The 19,871-nt window shown below is 40.2% G+C and overlaps 1 protein-coding gene across 5 annotated transcripts in view; it reads right to left on the reverse strand.

Annotated features, from left to right (window-relative positions):
* The window catches only part of ltbp1 (latent transforming growth factor beta binding protein 1), a 191,333-nt gene that overhangs the window by 44,903 nt on the left and 126,559 nt on the right, over nucleotides 1–19,871 (reverse strand). For all 5 annotated transcript variants that reach the window (XM_046401529.1, XM_046401527.1, XM_046401528.1 and 2 more), the window contains 3 exons: nucleotides 9,556–9,726; nucleotides 4,152–4,238; nucleotides 3,378–3,503 (listed from right to left, as the gene is read on the reverse strand). In XM_046401529.1, coding sequence (XP_046257485.1) covers nucleotides 3,378–3,503; nucleotides 4,152–4,238; nucleotides 9,556–9,726 — 384 coding nt within the window. The remainder of the gene's footprint in view (nucleotides 1–3,377; nucleotides 3,504–4,151; nucleotides 4,239–9,555; nucleotides 9,727–19,871) is intronic.

The raw sequence follows: 19,871 nt of genomic DNA on the forward strand, positions 1-19,871 counted from the left end.
ACCTATCATCAATTCGATCCACATTGCAGCAGCGGCTTAGAAGGCTATAGGGCTCCAAAGTGTGACGTAGCGGAGTGGGAAAACCACAATGCATTGTTGGCTTTACGGGCAACTGAAACGTGTGTTTACACCAGCTGCATGTGTGACGCTGCTCTTATGTTCTGTTGTTTTGTTTAAACAAGTCAAAACATGGTGCAAATGTGCTATGTTGTTAATTGTCACAATCGTTCACATGATCGCTTCAGTTAAAAAAAAAAACAAAAAACGTTAGGGTGAGATTTTTCTCATTTCCAAGACGGAAACAAAGCCAAGAAGCTCGGCTGATACTGGTATCTCCATGCAATTGGCCACTGTTTACATTCATAAAAGTTTTTTCTCCTTTTTGTTGGAATTTTGCTACATCACGGCCTAACAAAATGAGTTCATTACAGTAAGTGGACTTCAGAATATTTTATGCAACCTAAGATCGTAGTGTTGTCATATATTCCCGCCAGTGTATGATAAAGAACATTTTAAAAAATATCCCCATATGGTTGACAAAACAGAAGTATGTTGTTCAGTAAGGACGTTCATTCTAGACCATGAAAACACTATGCATAACATAACATATTTAAAGGTACAATTACTACATTTTTGGAGCTTTCAACTACATCTCATATCTGTAACAGGAAGTGGAATAAGATTGAATAATCAAACAACCTATTGTCTGTATTTTATTCAGTCCCCTGAAAATGGAATCCTAGTCTTCCAGCTTATCAGACTGGATAGATGTACATGATGCAACAGCGGAGCGACACTGTTGTTGCTTCATTTGCTGTTTACACCTTTTTCACTATACAGTCCCACATGGAAAGAAAATATATTAACATATATGTTTTTTATCTATGCCACATATATTTTCCAACATATGTGCACATATTTGAAAATGACCCCCTTATATGTCTTTCAACTTTACATACATATATTTACATATGTGTGTGCATATGTGGATATCTTGGGAATTTGATGTTGTGTCAATTACAAAAAACAATGGGGAGGGGGATAATCTCCATGGTCATAACTATCCATCTTTCAAAATGACTGAGCTACCAAATTTATTGCTAGTTCAAGTTTAGGGCCAACTTCTATGCTTGATCAATTCACAATGAAATACCAGTATTTCATAACAAATTTGGATAAATCGATGACAAGCTCTGTTACAGCCTTCAAACCACCTTCATGGCGTATATTAATAAATGTATTAATATTATCAATGTAATAATATTATCTGTGAAATCACATTAGTCCTTGATGTATAGTGGCAGGGTATGCTCCAAGGGCTTAAAAAGAAAAAAAGTCCACAAATTTTGACAGTGAAGACCACAGAAAATGTATCTGTTCCACAATGGGACTGCTGTCACCTCATGTTAGTTTTGATCATATCTTGTCTTGATTTCTAGTCTACATGTCATATTTCATGTTTGTCTTGTCTTGTGTATTAGTTTCCATGTGTTATGTTCTAAGTTTTTGTCATGTGTGTGTCTCTGTTTCATGTATCTTTGCTTTAGTTCCCCTTGATTGCTTGCTCATCACTTATGTGTGGCACCTGTGTCTTATTGTCCCATCTATTTAGTCCTAGTTTCCCCGGCACCTTTTGTGTGTGCGTTGTATTGTCTTCACGTCTGGAATTGCTTTTGCCATGCAAAGTCTTCATGCCAGGATTTTTCTTGTCTTGTCTTTATTGTTTAAAATCTGGTGTTTGACAGCTAGGAAAGGCTATATTTCTATATCTGTTTAATTTAATTAATTTCAGCATCTTGAATGCATATACCACCACCCTTATCATCTGGTTTGTAGACAATGTCTCTATCTATCAGCTCATATAAGACAGTTCTTTTGCTTTGAGGTAGGAGGCCTGATGTGTGGTTTGACAATGATCTGCATAATGTCCTTTTCCACATAGCCCTTTGGAATTTGATGCTGTTTTTTCCTTTGCCATGAAAGGGGAGAAACTGAACGGCTTGTACCGAGTTCCCCCTATGCGGATTCTGTCTTTTCGGTGCTTGAACGAGATAATAACTTTAACCAATCTGACTCCAATTTATAATATGTCTACCAGGTGGACATCAACCTTAGTATACCTCCTAAGAAATAGTTTCTGTTCAGCAGAACTAAGTCTGGCTAAATAGTTCAGGGATAGGAATTTAGGCATAATGCTATCCAGCAAGCTACAAAACATGGGAAATAGCCCGGGCCCTGGGTTGAGATGTTCAACGGTCCAGAACTTAGCCTATGCTAACAGTTACAGAACATAACACTCAATCTTTTCTATTTTACTCAGAGGTTACAAGTGTGGTATAGCAATCATTACTCACTACATAACTATACAGTCAATACATCAATCAAACAGAATAATAGTTAAAAATGCTGTATAGCTCTTAAAGAATAATTAAAATGGTCAATGAGCCAATGAAACAAGATAATAATTAAAAATACTGCATTGCTCTTAAAGAATAATCAAAACAGTCAATGAGCCAATGAAACAAGATAACAATTAAAAATACTGCATAGCTCTTAAAGAATAATCAAAACAGTCAATAAATCAATCAAACAAGATAATTAGCAGTTTAGAGTTTAGATATATCACTTATAAATTGTCTCTAGCATTTCCTCGCTTGCACCTTTGCACTTCTCGCACTGAGACCATTGAAATGATACCAAATATGAACACATTTTCATCTCATAATATATAAGGTACATTTCAAACCCAACATTTAATGAAGTCCTTTTACGTCAGTGGGCCTGGCCAAGCAGAAGGTATTAAAGGTATGATGTGTTACCATGTGGCCAGACCCACCCGCGGGGGTCTACACTTAACTCAGTTCACAGGGTGATAAGTGACCATGTGGCTAGACCCAGCTGTGACTTGACTTGACTCAGTTTACCTAATTGGGCATTCAATGCATTTGGACTATTCAGGGCCAGATGCAGAAAAAAATAAAGTGATCATTACAGAACCATTCTTTTTGTAGTCTTATTTCATAGAAAAAGCTTTTATGGCCAGTTGGTTTAATCTAATCTGTATTTCCCACTGTGGTCATACACGTTATCTGCTATCTAACCTTTGCAGGGCTGCTGGGGGATAGAGCCTCTCCCAGCTCACAATGGGCAAGAGGAAGTGTACACCCAGTTACGTCATCAGTCTGTCACTAAGCTAACATATCTTTTGTCCACAGAGGTCATTTCACGTATCTGTAGTAGCTGAACACCATTTACATGTATGAGCACGATAAAGAACTTTTATGCTGTGAATGCAAAATAATAATAATAATAATAGGCCAAAAAGCACAAGATAATCTTTGACCTCAACATCCAACTTTGACCACTGGACTACTCACCAGCACAAGTAGTTTGGGTGTCATCCAGGTGGTATCCCTCATGACAGTGGCAAGTGTAACCCTGAGCTGTATTGTAACAAATCCCCTGGCCACAAATGTAAGGGCTGATCTGGCACTCATCCAACTCTGAGAGAGAAGAGAGACACAGAAGGAACTGACTGCAGTATTGGTATAAATGGAGATGAAAAGTTAAATAAAAGTTTTTAACTGTGGGTCTGAGGGTCCTCCAACATTAAAAAAAATCATCAACAGTAATAACTGGATCATAATGTGACACACTTCAAGGAGTGAAAAACACACATTAGAAACTCAGAAAACGACTGAAAACAAAGCACATAAACAAAAAGGTGATATTTCAAAAATGGTAAAAAAGTTGAATATATGCTTGACAGTTTAAAGTCTTGTGACCTATGTAAATGAAATATGTAGCTGAAAGTATGCAAAAATGTTAATGTGATGTAGGTTTGACATTTGAAGATTTTTAAAATTTTGCTAGTGAAATGGTTTCTGTAATGCATGCACAAGTAGTCGTGATACAAAAAAAGTACAGAAGATCAAAGTAAGAATAAAAAAAAAACAGGATAACAATAGCATGAAAACCAACTCAGGGTTTTCAGTACAATGAATTGAAAAAAATTTAATTAAATTTGCACGATTTATCATTTTCATTTACTGATTTTATTTCAACATTTTAACAAATTCAGGCTCAAGGTCCAGTCAGAATAGAGCATAACAGAAAAACACATAAAAGAACAGAAAAGAATATAGTCTTACCAACTGACTGAGTGGGGGCGATGTCCTGGCCCTCATTAGATGGGAGGATTTCCACTGGTGCAGGGGGAGAGTTCCTCTCAACAACCTCTAAAAAATCAAAATACATATAATAATACAGATTACATCATCCATTTCAAATTTAATTAATTCAACATATTTTTTCCAAATAATTGATTAAACCTTGAAAATCACACCACCTGCAGGTGCACCAGAGAGTCCAGTGCATTGCATGCTGGAGAGGGTACCTGGACATGTTGAACCCCTGAATCGCAGATTGGTCTCAGAGATGTGGAATGTCACCTCTCTGGCAGGTAAATATACTGTACCTATATAGCGCTTTTCTTGTCTGACTGACCACTCAAAATACTTACACTACTGTCGCATTCACTCACACATTCTCACACTGATGATGAAACATCAGGAACAATTTGGGGTTCAACGTCTTGTTCAAGGACACTTCGACATGCAGACCAGGTTCCTTCCCAATGGGTGGCTGTGGTGTAGATATAGTTGGGCTAACCTCTACACACACAAGTTCTGGAACCAATTAAAACAAACTGGCGTACAGCAACTGGTCTGTGCATTCCCTGACCACTCTGCCAGGGATGTTGTCTGATCCAGCAGTCTTCCGTGGATATACTCTGTGTAGAGTCCTCCATATGTGAACTATAGTGAGACGTAGTGAGGCGTTTTCTGGTCCTCAAATTGTGGGTAGAAGTCGCTCAGCACATCTGGGAGGGAGGTATCACTGTCACTAGTAGGTGTTGTTGTCTTGTAGTTGGTAATGGTTTGGATCCTGCTGCTGTGTGTGCTTGCTTCGCCTCTCTGATGGCCTGGGACAGTTTGGCTGTCACTGTACTCAGCATCACCTTGTCACCAGCTGTGAAGGCTCTGAAGTCTTCGGGACTCAACAGTGTGCACACTTCCGCAGTCATCCACTACTTCTTGTTGGCACATGCGATGACGATCTTGGAGATAGTGAAGTCATTGATGCACTTTCTAATATAGCTCATCACTGATGACATATACTCCTCCAAGTTGGTGTGGTTGCCGTTGGTTGCAGCCTCCCTAAACATGTGTCATGTCAGTGCTCTCAAAGTAGTCCTGAAAAGCAGAGATCCTGCTGGCCAGGTTATCACCTGCTTCAGGGACACTTTGGTGTGTCTGTCAATTATGCAGGAATTAGCATAACAGATATGTGGTCTGAGTATCCAAGGAGGGGGCGGGGCACCGGGGATGTTTGTGTACACGTGAACCAGCATGTTTTCCCCTCTCGTTGCAACGTCTACATGTTGATGGAGCTTTGGGAGTACTGCCTTGAGATTCATAAGGTTGAAATCAATGGTGATAATAAAAAGATACCCCATGAGGAATTAATTCTGAGGTTTGCTTATTGTTGCGTAAAGTTTGTTTAGGGCGTCCTCAGCATTAGCACCGGGCAGAATGTACACTGCAACAATGAACACAGTGGTAAATTTCTGTGGTAAATAAAATGGCCTAAATGTGATGATTAAAAATTCCACCATTGTTGAAAATGAGTGGAGACTAAAACAGAGTTCTTGCACCACTGATGATGGTAACTGAACAGTTCAGCGAGCAAGCCAGAATGCATAAAAATGCTGACCACTTGTGCAAAAATTCTGCATGGATTTTTCTTGCAAGAGCATCAAGAATTTTTTGTTATTTTTGGTACACATATAGTACATACAACACTGCTCAGCGGTGACCAGCTCAGAGTCATGCATCAAAACACTGACTGATGACTTAATGCAAAGGTGATTCTGCAACTCCTTTGCTGCTGAGGAGTGTCTTTGTGCTTGCAAAATTTTCCTACATTTTCATCTGCCCAACCAGCCTGGTTTAGTGCAGCTGTTGCTTCTGATCACAGAAAACATTTTAAATGAATGTTTGTGGGTGTCAATGTTGCTGACAGGTATTTCTATTATTTTATCCATCCAATTCCTATAAATGAAGGCAAACTAAATAATACACTATATACACAAAAGTATTAGGATGGGGCTGCTTCTTAGGGGTTGGGCTAGGCCCCTTACTTCCACATTTTGGACAATGCTGTGCTTCCAACTCTGTGACAACTGTTTGGGGAAGGCCCTTTTCGATTCCAGCATGACTGTGCCCCAGTGCACAAAGCAAGGTCCATAAAGACATGGTTGGATGAGTTTGGTGTAGAAAAACTTGACTGGCCCACTGACCTCAAAACCCATCAAACACCTTTGGGATTAACTGGAATGAAGACGATGAAAGCCAGGCCATTTTGTCCAACATTAGCGCGTGGCCCCACAAATGTTCCACTGCGTGAATGAGCAAATTTCCCTCAGAAACACTCCCAAAATCTTGTGGAAAGTCTTCCCAGAAGAGTAGAAGCTGTTACTGCTGCAAAGCTGTCTATGTGTTTAGAATTTCATTAAAGTCCCTGCTGGTGTAAAGGGCAGTTGGACAACATTTTTGTCCATAAAGAGCAGATCAACAGTACCACAAACTATTCATCCATGTTCTACACCACCTATCTATCAGGGTCAGGGGATGGCTGGAGCCTAGAGGCAACCTTGGACAGGTCACCAGTCAGTCGCAGGGTTGACACACAAAAACAGAAAACCACACACGCACACCTAGGGGCAATGTAAAGTAGCCAATTAATCTAATGTTCATGTTTTTTTGGGGATTGTTGATAGGAAGTTGGAGTACACTGTGAAAACTCTTGCAGACATAGGGAGAACATGCAAACTCAGAAGGGCCCAAACTGGGATTCAAAGCTGGAACACTCTTGTTGAGAGGTGACAGTGCTAACCCCTGCACCGTGCTGCCTGCCACAAACTACATTTGCCAAAATGATAGTTGAATCAATGCAGCTCTAAAATGTTTTCAACAAAAACTAAATGAAAATCATTCTTGCAGGACTGCTGTACTAATTTCATTAGTTTTAGTAAAGTGGGCATAATGAGTATAGTGAGTATAGTGAGTGTAGTGAAAAGATTGAAAAAAGGGACACGGTGACTTCTCAAAGGACTAGTTGTAACACCACTCTCTTTGGCATACTGACTGCTAACTGTGACTGACACAAGTCCATCACATTGGTTCCCAGCAACCTAGTTTGCTAACATTTGTAAATGATACTTAGCAAACCAACTAGCTCACTTGCTTATAGAACAAAAAGTTAACACAATAAATTTGAGACATGTAGCATCATCTCCTGTCCCACCTCCGTAAACCTTGTTTAGTTTGCCGAGTAGAGTAAGACAAAAGTCAGTATGCCAAGACAGCTAACAAGCCATGATAGTTTCCTCTGTGTTGACCCTTTCCACTCCCTCAAATGTCAGCACCTGTGTTCACCAATGCTGGACTTGCAAGACATTTATGTGGCTTGGCTGTACTGCCAGGGAGATAAATTACTGAGCTGAGGGAGTTCATTAAAATGTAATAATTTCACATCAAAATCCCACAACTTAAAATAATTTTAATTAATTAATGAATTGGAAACAAAAAGAAGAGGGGATGGAGAATGGTGCTTTTCACCTCACGGACAGTAAACAGGATGTCACAAAAATGAAAAAAAATAATCACAATATTTCAACTGTTGGTGACAAAACTCTGAAAAAAGTCACATCACCATGCTTAAAATTTCTATAGAAACAAACAAAAAAAAAAAAACGTTGCACATAGAGTACAAATTACAGCAAGATATTAAATATCACTGTTGACTCACTGTTTAGACTTAGCTGAATGCAATTCAAAACACCATATTTTTTTTTCATATTTCTGTCACACTGTAGTGAGGTATTGTCTATGTCACGTCACTTCCTGTTTTATTTTGAAAAGTAACTCTCCCCTCGTTTCAGGTCACTTGCCTTTCCTCATGTCTCCAGTCTGATTGTCTTCCCAGTCAACCGATTGTTTCCGCCTGGTTCCCATCATCCTCATGTGTTCAAATAGTCTGTGTTTCCCTTGTCTTGTGCTAGTGTGTTTCGTCCGTCTACAATCACTCCAGCTCTTGTTCCAGCCACAGCCATAGACTTTGTATGTACCTTGTGCCACGTTCAATTCTTGCCTCTGTTCCAGAGTGATTTTTTTGTTGTAAATTTCATAGTATAGGATTTAGCCATAGATTAGTGACAGGTTTTGTTTTTAGGTTTTTTCGTCCTCCGATGGAGTGATTTTTAGTTCTATATTTGTTTGTTTTCATAGATAGTTTTCCTCTGCTTAGAGTGATTTTTTTGTTCATAGAAGTTTATTCCTTCCTGTGTTATTTTTTTTCCTCCTGTTGGAGAGATTTTCGTTGTAGTTACTTCAGTAATAGACATTGAAATCTTTGATTGCTCTTATGTTTTTCTCTCTACTGAGATCTGTAGATTTCATAGTCTAGTCACAGCCATTGCCTAGTTAATTTCATAGCCTTTTGTTTTTGTAGCTCTGTGTGAGGTTTATTAGGGCTGAGCTTGGTTAATAAATTCAGTCCTTTTACACCATCTCTGCATCTGAGTCCTGCATGAGCCTGAACCTGACAATTTCTGAATGAAGACATTTGGAGATACAGATGCTTTATTATTTTGCAAATTTTCAAAAATATAGATTGACAGACTTCTGAATTGACCACTTACAAACTTTTGTCATAAACGTGTCAGCTCAATAGTATGTACTTGGATATCTATATATACCCACCAATTTTCATACATGTATGCTAAATGTAAAATGATGTTTGTAGGGGATTCTATGGAGCCATTTTACCACATCCATGGCAGGCCAATAAATATTAAGATTAAGATAATTATTAAGATTATTAAAATATAAATTTCTCTACTTCTTACACATGTGCAAGGTTTCCTAAGTGTTCAAGCGCCCCTCAAAAATGTGATTAATTTCAATTAAGAAAGAGAAGAATCAGAATTCCTTGCATTGCATTAGGGCCCGAGCACAGAATAGCACAAAGATCCAATTGTAATGCAAGGAATTATTAACAACACATTTCTAAAAATTATCTTTGAATGTAATTCATCAGTCATGATAAAAAACACTATAAGACTACTAGTCACTCGGGGGTATCAGATGCTGTAATACTATATTTACACTGGACCACCTTCTTTTGAGCATCAGCAACAGACTTATGGGAGAGACCTTGCTGCCCAGTGGGCAGACTACATTTCCAAGCTGGATCTAAATTCTCAAGAAAAAATATTGGAGATAGTGGATTAGGTTACTATGTAAAAAGATGTCTGGGCTGCCTGTTGCCATTGAACTTTGACTAGGACATGTGTCTAAAAAAAGGATAAGCACGTACCTCGTGCTAATCTAGTTTTTACTTGATAGACCTGACATCAAAAAAATCACCATCACTAAACCAGCTGCACTTGCACTCAATAATAAAATGCAGTATTACATGGTAGACACTCACCTGGTATCATCTCTTCAGATTTTCCAAAAGCCTCCATTGGTGTCGCTGATGTTGGTAGGGGCTGGGATGGTAGGAGGACAGTGGACTCCTGGTAAATGGTGACTGGCTTGACAGGTGGATTTGGTAGAACAGTATAGCCCATTCCTCCAGGGCAGATCTCTTTGAACTCAGCTATACATATATATATATAAAAAAAACAAAAAAACAAATACAAGCTTATAACAATAATAAAATAAGAAGTGCATCTATAGCAAAGACTTTGGGGTGACAGATTATGTTACAGTTGCTATAATGCTAATTCAAACTAGGAAACAATCATGTATTATTCATAAACTACAAACTCTCTTGTGGAACAAGAATATTTTTTAATAATATTCTCCAAATGTTCAAACTTGGTAGCTCAAATCCTGATTTAAGGTCAATGCAGCAACAAAATATGGGATGAACAATATTTGAACAATTTTATTCATTTTGCAAATTATCTCAATAGCAATATGTGACAAATCCAACAAAAAGTCCACGAGTGTACTTCGCATTAGACCTGACAACTTGTTCAAGGCAGCAGTCTGGACTACAGAATGCTGGAATTTTTCCAATAACAAATCTTCCAGATAATAAGACAGAGGCGTTAATGAAATAATGGCATCAAAAAGAGAAAATAATAGGTAAATTAAGAATGCAATACAATAAAACAGACTCTTCCCAATGAGGGATGTGAAGTCATTGATAATAACATTGCAGTGCGCATTTATTAGCTGTATACCAAAACAGGCTGCACGCCATCCACCCCTGCTTAGTATCTAACTTGGAAATGTTCAGTTTGTACATAACAAGCTACGTACACACAGATCGCACTATATTCTTCAAAGAGACATGACTCCCCCCTGCAGTGCCAGATCATTCTGTTCAACTAGTCAAAAAATATCTCATTATGTGTCACATAGATAGGTTTGAAGAATCCCAAAAATCGAAAGGTGGTGTTTCATGACAATACCTGCTATGATCTCAGTTGTTCCAATGTTTATACACCTCTGCTACCCTAGGCTGCAACATCTATCAGTTCTCTTTCATAATCACTGTTACACCCCATTCAAGAAGTGAGCGAAAGTAGTAAGGTGCTTTATAACAAAGCTGACAGATGGTATCATTCCCTCAATGACTGTTAAAGTTTTTCCTAACCACAAATTCTGGGTTCTGGGAGCAAGAGTGAATAGGTGAGTTTTGAGCTTGGATTGAAGGTAGCCAGTGAGGTGATCCTGAGTGCAAGTGGGAGGGAGTTCCAGAGTTTGGGGTCAGCTATATTAAACGCCCTGCCTCCCATAGTGTAGAGATGTGCAATAAGGGTGAGCAGGAGGTGAGCATCAGTGCTCTATCTGAAAGATAGGAGGGTGCAAGATTTTGTTGGGCTTTGAAAACAAGTAGAATTATTTTGAATTGTATACGATATTGCACAGGGAGCTAGTGTAGTTGATGGAGGATGGGGGTGATGTGTTGCTAGGGCCTGGTGTGGGTGAGAACTCTTGCAGCTGAATTTTGAATGCATTTAACGACAAAGAGAAGGGCATTACAGTAATCAAGCATGAAGGTTATGAATGCATGGATGAGAGACTCAGCAGTGGTGGGGTTGTGAGGGGCGGAGTCTGGAAATGTTTTTGAGGTGGAATAAAGCTGTTTTGGTAATGTGAGTGTCAAATGAAAATTTTCAATCTGGCTTTAGAGCTCATCATAGCACAGAAACAGCATTGGTCAAAGTCACAAATGACCTCCTCCTGGCATCAGACAAGGGATTTATCTCTGTCCTTGTACTGTTAGACCTTAGTGCTGCATTTGACACCATTGACCACTCTATATTACTGCACAGATTGGAACACCTAATTGGCATCAAAGGAACTGCATTAAGCTGGTTTCAGTCTTATTTATAGCGATTTCAATTTGTTCATGTTAATGATACATCGTCCACATTCACAAAAGTTAGTCATGGAATTCCCCAAGGTTCTGTCCTTGGGCCAATATTATTCAGCCTGTATATGCTCCCCATTGGTGATATTATTAGGAAACACTCCATACATTTTCATTGTTATGTGGATGACAGACAATTGTACTTATCAATGAAACCAGATGAAACAAATCAGCTAGTCAAGCTTCAGGCATGTCTTAAAGACATAAAAACCTGGATGACCAGCAACTTCCTACTTCTAAATTCAGACAAAACTGAAGTTATTGTTCTGGGCCCCGAACACCTTAGAAACAAATTATGCAGTGATATTGCATTGATAGATGGCTTAGCTGTGGCCTCAAGCTCCACTGTAAGAAATCTAGGAGTTATCTTTGACCAGGACATGTCCTTTAACTCGCACATAGCAAATATTTCAAAGACTGCATTCTTTCACCTCCGCAATATCGCAAAGATTAGGCACATCCTGAGTCAAAAAGATGCAGAAAAATTAGTCCATGCATTCATTACCTCTAGACTGGATTACTGTAACTCCCTTCTATCAGGCTGCCCCAATAAATCCATAAAGACTCTCTAGCTAATCCAGAACGCTGCAGCACGACTACTGACAAGAACCAGCATGAGAGACCATATTTCTCCTGTTCTGGCTTCTCTACAAAGCTGCTGGCGAGAGATAAGAGTAAATATGGTAAGATTATAATTCACGTCGGCGCTAATGACACTCGGCTACGCCAGTTGGAGGTCACCAAAGTCAATATTGAGTCGGTGTGTAATTTGGCAAAAACCATGTCGGACTCCGTAGCGTTCTCTGGTCCCCTCCCGAATCTGACCAGTGATGATATGTTTAGCCGCATGTCATCGCTCCGTCGCTGGCTGTCACGGTGGTGTCCAGAAAACAACGTGGCCTTTATAGATAACTCGGAGACTTTCTGGGGAAAACCTGGCCTCATTAGCAGAGACGGCATTCATCCCACTTGGGGTGGTGCGGCTCTTATTCCTACCAATATGGCCAAGTTTATTAGACAACCAACACCCTGACAACCCAGGGTCGAGGCCAGGAAGCAGAGTCGCTGTCTTACACACTTCTCTGCTGCTTCTGTAGGACTGCCGCCCTCCGTTAAAATTAGAAAAAATAAAAATATAAATGCACACAGTAATACTAAGTTTAACAATCCCATAGAAATAGTGTCAGTGCCTCGTCCTCCCATAGTCCAACCAGCACAAAATTTAAGAAGTGTTAATCATAATAATCTCATAAAAATACAAACGAGCAAATATTTAGAGCCAAAAAATAGGACAGTCAGATGTGGATTATTAAATATACGATCCCTCCACTCTAAATCCCTCCTAGTCAGTGATCTAATTATTGATCATCAGTCTGATATATTCTGCCTCACTGAGACTTAGTTACGGGATGAAGAATATGTTAGTTTAAATGAATCAACTCCATCTGGTTATATTAACTATCATGTTCCTCGAGGCACAGGCCGAGGAGGAGGAGTGGCAGCAATCTACCACTCCAGCCTTCAGATTAACCCCAAACCTAAATATATCTATAGCTCATTTGAGAGTCTCACTCTCAGCCTGTCTCACCAAAACTGGAAGTCAGAAAAGCCAGTTTTATTAGTTGTTGTGTATCGCCCACCTGCTGCTGCTTACTCAGAGTTCCTGTCTGAGTTTTCTGACTTCTTATCTAGTTTAGTGCTCAGTACAGATAAAGTCATTATAGTAGGTGACTTCAACATTCATATGGATGTTGACTCTGACAGTCTTAAGACAGCCTTTAGTTCACTCTTAGATTCAATAGGTTTCCTTCAGATAGTGAATGAACCAACACACTGCCACAATCACACACTATATCTGGTTCTCACCTACGGCCTAGAAACTAAGAACCTGTTAGTTGCCCCTCAAAACCCTCTCCTTTCAGACCATTCACTTGTAGTTTTTGAACTAACTCTAGAAGACTTTACAGCACACAACAAAAAGGTCTACTACACCAGATGCCTCTCTGAAGATAGTGTAGACAGATTTAGGGATGCAATCCCATCACAGCTCCCCTCAGCACCATGTACCAGTACAACAGACCGTACGGATTTAAATGTTACTCCTGCAGCAATTGATTCTTTTGTTAATAACACTGCAGCCATGTTGCACACAGTTTTAGATATGGTTGCCCCACTGAGAAGGAAGGTTACAAATCATAGGAGGCTAGCTCCTTGGTATAATTCAAATATACGAACACTTAAACAAACATCAAGACGGATGGAGAGGAAGTGGTACTCCTCCAAATCAGCTGAATCCCAGAGAGCCTGGAAAGACAGTCTATTGGCATACAAAAAGGCCCTTCGTGAAGCCAGAACTGCCTATTATTCAACATTAATAGAGAAAAACAAGAACAACCCACGTTTTCTCTTTAACACCGTAGCCAGGCTGACCAAGAGTCACAGCTCTGTTGAGCCTTGTATTCCTGCAGCTCTTAGTAGTGAAGACTTCATGAGTTTCTTCACCAATAAAATCAATAACATTAGAGAAAAAATCAATAAAGATCTTCCCAGAATAGCCGATATAGTGCCATCTCTAGAAATCTCTTTTAATCCTCCTCCATCTTTGGACAGGTTCCTGCCCATAGACCTCCCCGAGCTGACCTCCAGCATTAACAAATCTAACCCAACTACATGTCTCTTAGACCCCATCCCAACTAAGCTCCTCAAGGACGTCTTTCCCTTGATTGGCGTTTCCTTCTTAGATCAGATCAACTTATCCTTAACAACAGGTTATGTAACACAGGCGTTTAAAACCGCTGTCATTAGACCTTTCCTTAAAAAACCTTCACTTGACCCAGACATCTTAGCAAACTATAGGCCGATATCCAACCTCCCGTTCTTATCTAAAATACTCGAAAGAATGGTTGCAAATCAGTTGATTGATCACCTACACAGGAACAGTCTCTTTGAGATGTTTCAGTCTGGTTTCAGAGCCCATCACAGCACAGAAACAGCACTGGTTAAAGTCACAAATGACCTCCTCATGACATCAGACCGCGGGCTTGTCTCCATACTTGTTTTGCTAGATCTCAGTGCTGCTTTCGACACTGTAGATCACAGCATTTTATTACACAGATTAGAACATGAGACTAGGATCACAGGGACTGCGCTACGCTGGTTCAAATCATATTTAACAGATAGATTTCACTTTGCTCAAGTTAATAATGTTTCCTCTTCATATATAAGGGTTAGCCTCGGTGTTCCACAAGGTTCAGTGCTTGGGCCGATCCTGTTCACCTTATACATGCTCCCTCTAGGAAATATTATTCAGAAACATGGCATAAACTTTCATTGTTATGCTGATGACACTCAGCTGTACTTATCCTTAAAGCCTGAAGAAACAGAGCCGTTAGCCAGACTCCAGGCATGTCTTAAGTACATAAAGGACTGGATGACCTCCAATTTTTTATTATTAAACTCAGACAAAACTGAGATCATTGTTCTAGACCCCAAACACCTTAGAAATAGAATAGCTGATAATATTCTCTCTCTGGACGGCATTACTTTGGCCTCCAGTACGACTACGAGGAACCTCGGCGTTATCTTTGATCAGGACGTGTCATTTATTCATCACATTAAACAGACCTCTAAGACCGCCTTCTTTCACCTCCGTAATATTGCTAAGATTAGGAGCGTCCTCTCTGAGAGTGATGCTGAAAAACTTGTCCATGCTATCGTTATTTCTAGGCTGGACTACTGCAACTCACTATTGTCAGGATGTCCAAATTACTCTATTAATAACCTGCAGCTGATCCAGAATGCAGCAGCTAGAGTTTTAACAGGAATCAGTAAAAGGGATCATATCTCCCCCATCTTAGCTTCTCTTCACTGGCTTCCGGTAAAATTCAGAATAGACTTTAAAATTCTCCTACTTACATATAAGGCCCTAAATGGACTAGCCCCATCATACATGCAGGATCTAATAGTCCCATATATTCCCAATAGATCACTCAGATCACAGAGTGCAGGTTTACTTACAGTTCCCAGAATTCATAAAAGTAGAACGGGAGGACGAGCCTTTAGCTATCAGGCACCCCTGCTGTGGAACCAGTTGCCAATCTGGGTTCGACAGGCAGACACCACCTCCACTTTTAAGACTAAACTTAAAACCTTTCTGTTTAGTAAAGCATATAGTTAGCAGCAAATAAAGTGTGTAGGGCTGGTAGGCATAGTTTCACTCACCTCATACTATATAGCCACAGGTAGAATAGGTCTGACTAACTGTTAATCTTTAAATCTCTATCATAGCTAAGCTGCTATAGGCCTATGCTGCCGGGGGACACAAACATGATCCACCAAGCAGTTTCCCCTCCTCCTTCTCCTCTTCTATCCTCTCCCCTCGTCAGATTAACATGCAGTTCATTATTTTATGTCACTAACTGTGTGTCCAGTGCTCCTTGTAGTCTTGTGTCTCTCCCTCCCTTTCTCTCTCTCTCTCTCTGTATCTTTCTGCAGGTATCTCTCCATCCAGATCTTCAAGTTGAACTGTAGCCAGCTCTATGACCAACCCAATGTGTATTGTTGACATCTGCCTGTCATTCCTCTGTGTAGCGACTATCGGCGGGGTGGTTCTCCCTACTGGCCGAAATCGAACTGATAGGATAGTGATTCTCTTATAACTTGTGAAATGTTAAAATCATATTGAGGTGGTAGCAAAAAGTGAAACTAAACAGTTGAGATTTTGTTTTACTTATCTTTTTAGTAATGTCATTTCTCATGTTGTTAATTGCTTTCCTGCCTGTACAACATCCATTGCACGTCTGCCCGTCCTGGGTGAGGGTTCCCTCCTCTGTTGCTCACCCTGAGGTTTCTTCCATTTTTTCCTGTTTAAGGTTTTTCTGGGAGTTTTTCCTTAGTCGATGTGAGGGTCGAAGGGCAGAGGATGTTGCTGATGTTATGTTAAGCCCTTTGAGACAAACTGCTTGTAAAAATGGGCTATACAAATAAAGTTGACTTGACTTGACTTGACTCTACATTGGCTACCTGTAAAATTCAGGATAGATTTTAAAATTCTCCTCCTCACTTATAAAGCCCTGAACGGTCAGGCACCATCCTATCTTAAAGAGTTAATAGTACCCTATTATCCCACCAGAACTTTGTGTTCTCAAAATGCAGGGCTACTTGTGGTTCCTAGAGTCCTCAAAAGTAGATTGGGAACAAGAGCCTTTAGTCATCAAGCTCCTCTACTATGGAACCATCTTCCGGTTTCGGTCCGGGAGGCAGACACCCTCTCTATATTTAAGAGTAGACTAAAAACTTTCCTCTTTGATAAAGCTTATAGTTATGCTGCTATAGGCTTAGACTACTAGGGGCCCTCCCATGACGCACTGAGCTCTTTCTTCCTCTCCCTCTCCTTCTGCACACATTCATGTCCCATTAATGCATATTACTAACTCAACTTCTTCCCTGGAGTCCTTGTGCTTTCTTGTCCTGCAGATTCCTATCAAACATGACTGGACCTCCTGCTACAGTCCTGCTGTCGTCTTGCTCAAAACCTACTGCAATTACTACTGTTTAGTCATAATCTGATTTAAATCTGTTACGACTCAGTACAGCTACTACCATTATTACTACTACTACTATTGTTATCAAAATCATCAAAATACCTTCTGTATACTTCATTGTCATTATCATTATCTACATTTCCTGGTATTATTACTGCTGCTATGCATCTCTGCTTGTGTGCTGCTTCTCTCATACCCCACCCCCTCTGCCTCTCTCCCTTGCTCTCTCTCTCTCTCTCTCTCTCTCTCTCTCTCTCTCTCTCAACCCAACCGGTCAAGGCCTTGTAAAAGACAGTTTTTCCTCGCCACTGTCGCCAAGTGCTTGCTCAAAGGGGAATGTTGGGCTCTCTCTATTTCCAATTTAATTAAAGAGTTTGGTCTAGACCTGCTCAAATTGGAAAGTGTCATGAGATAACTTTTGTTGTGAATTGGCACTATATAAATAAACTGAATTGAATTGAATTGAAATGAGAGGGTGGAATCAATTAAAAACGCCAAGGTTTTTAACTTCAGAGGTAGAGGTAGTGAAAAAGCCAGGGCCAGCCAGAGTTTTTTTCAATACAATTGGAGTGGCAATGAGTATGGCTTCTGTTTCGTCTTGGTTACGTTTGAGAAAATTCTGTGTCATCCGGGTGCTAATGGCAATGGTGTTCTTGGAGTTGGGAGGAAACAGCTCAAGGAGTTTGGCTGTGAATGGAAGGTTGGATATGGGTCAATAGTTTTTCAGATCATCAACAGCTGCTCCAGATTTCTTAAGGACAGAGGTGATAGCTGCAGTTTTGCGTGAGCGAAGAACAGAACCAGTTAAAAGAGATGAATTTATAATATGAACAAGGAGGGAGCATAGAGCTGGCAGGCAATTTTGACCAGTGTGGTAGGCATGGGGTCCAAGAGTCAAGTAGTCCTCTTAGCCTTAGTGGTAAGGTCATGGACGAAGTACTCGTCAATAGGTGTGAAGGCAGAAAACAAATTAGCTGGTAGGGTATAGGAAATGGGAGTACCACGGAGTGGGGATCCATCTTGGCCATCAACCTTCATTTTATGTAACTCAGATGTAAACCGTGGAGCAGGGCGTTGAAAGGACACAGTGTGTGTTTTCAATGAGGCAATCTGATTTAATATGCTAGATAGATGAGTGTTAAGAACGTGTTAAGTGACTGATCTGTGAGTTGGGATTGCAATATGTGTAATAGTTCAGCTGTGTCAATGTTCTCGGTGTTGTCTACACGTGATAGAGCGTGATGGATGGGGGCGGCGGTGATGCTCAGGAACAGCAATATTGAACAAGACAGCTTTATGGTCTGAGACAGAGAGATCTTTGGAGCCAAGGTCAGATGGAGAGTTACCAGCAGTGCAGACAAGGTCAAGAATGTGACCTTTTGAGTTGGTGGGAAAGTTTACATGTTGAGTAAGATCAAAACAGTTTAGGATACTGAGAAAATTGTCAGCAAAGGTATAGTTATTTGAATCCACATGTATATTAAAATCACCCAGAGCCAGGATAGATGAATACATAGGACACACAGCAGATAGCAGCTCAGGATTCTTGTTTGTTTTTGACCCCTGCCTGCCTGCCTCTCCTTCGGTGAGTCTCTGCGTCGGGGTTCTGCTCTTTCTGCGTCAGCGAAAGAGCACTTTTCTGACAGGGGCTTTCACTGACGTTATGGGGCATAGATTGTTGAAATCAGCAGTGCACTGTACAGCATTCTGATTTATGTTCCGAGACAAGCTCCAGAGAGAATCAATGTTGTTGGGGTGAAGATAACAAGCAAGCTTCCTAAAAGGGCCCTGGTGGATGTATTTGAGGCGAGTGCGCAGAATGTTGAGGTGTTGATGTGACAGAGGGGTATCTGGACATTTGTAGCAATTTTTCTCCAAGTGCAAGAGACCTGACCAGTGATGACCTCTCACTCTCTCAGAGAATGATGTGAGGAGAGGTCTGAAATAAGTGAAGAGCACTTGGATGACGAAAGGACTTGGACGACAAATGGCCAATATGTCACAGCCTCTAATTCATCAATAGAGTAGTGCTTGTCATTATCAACTTATTTCACAAGGTTTCCAAAAAGACACTGCAGGTTTAGACTGGGTTACAAAATATAATTGCACTGTAGCCCTTGCAGGAATGGCTAATGATTCTGCCTCTGAGCAAAAGACAGTAAGTCTCTAACATGCAGCATTCTATTTAATGTTAGTAAAGTTATGTTGTATAAGACAAGCACTGAGCCCAGGGTTAACTTCTACTTACTTGTTTTCAGTACAGTACTTGTTTCACAACTGCATTATGTATTCCACTTAATATCAAGAGTACATGAGAGGTTTCACATTAAATATCAACAGGCGCTCAGTTTGTTTGTAACAATAGGTGTGAATTAACCCCAGAAGATCTCCCCCTCTTCAAAACAAGCAGACTTTGTGATTAAAAGTTGTAGGGATGCTGAAAGAAGCAGTGTTAAAAATCAGCCTCTCCAGTGCTATTCAGTGGACACAGGACATCGGGGGTGGGTTGGGGGGGGCATCTTGTATCTCTGATAACTTACAGATGTGCAAAGGTTTAAATCATTCATCCAGCAAAAAGACATGGTGTTAGTTAAAGTGAGGTTAAATGACCAAGACCTAAAAAGTGGCGGTGACGTGCCTTGAAACATTTTGATAGTAACTAGTTGGAAATGTTTTTTTCTGGTCAACCAACTGACTTATGGCTCTTAACTCTTCATTCCTGTACCCAAGAACATCAGCCAGGCAAACCTAAATGACTGTTTATCTAGTGATTAGAGAAACTGATGAAAGTCTTAATGTACTTAATGTACTCGT

This window comes from Scatophagus argus, chromosome 10, assembly GCF_020382885.2.
Source record: "Scatophagus argus isolate fScaArg1 chromosome 10, fScaArg1.pri, whole genome shotgun sequence".
NCBI classification, from domain to species: domain Eukaryota; kingdom Metazoa; phylum Chordata; class Actinopteri; family Scatophagidae; genus Scatophagus; species Scatophagus argus.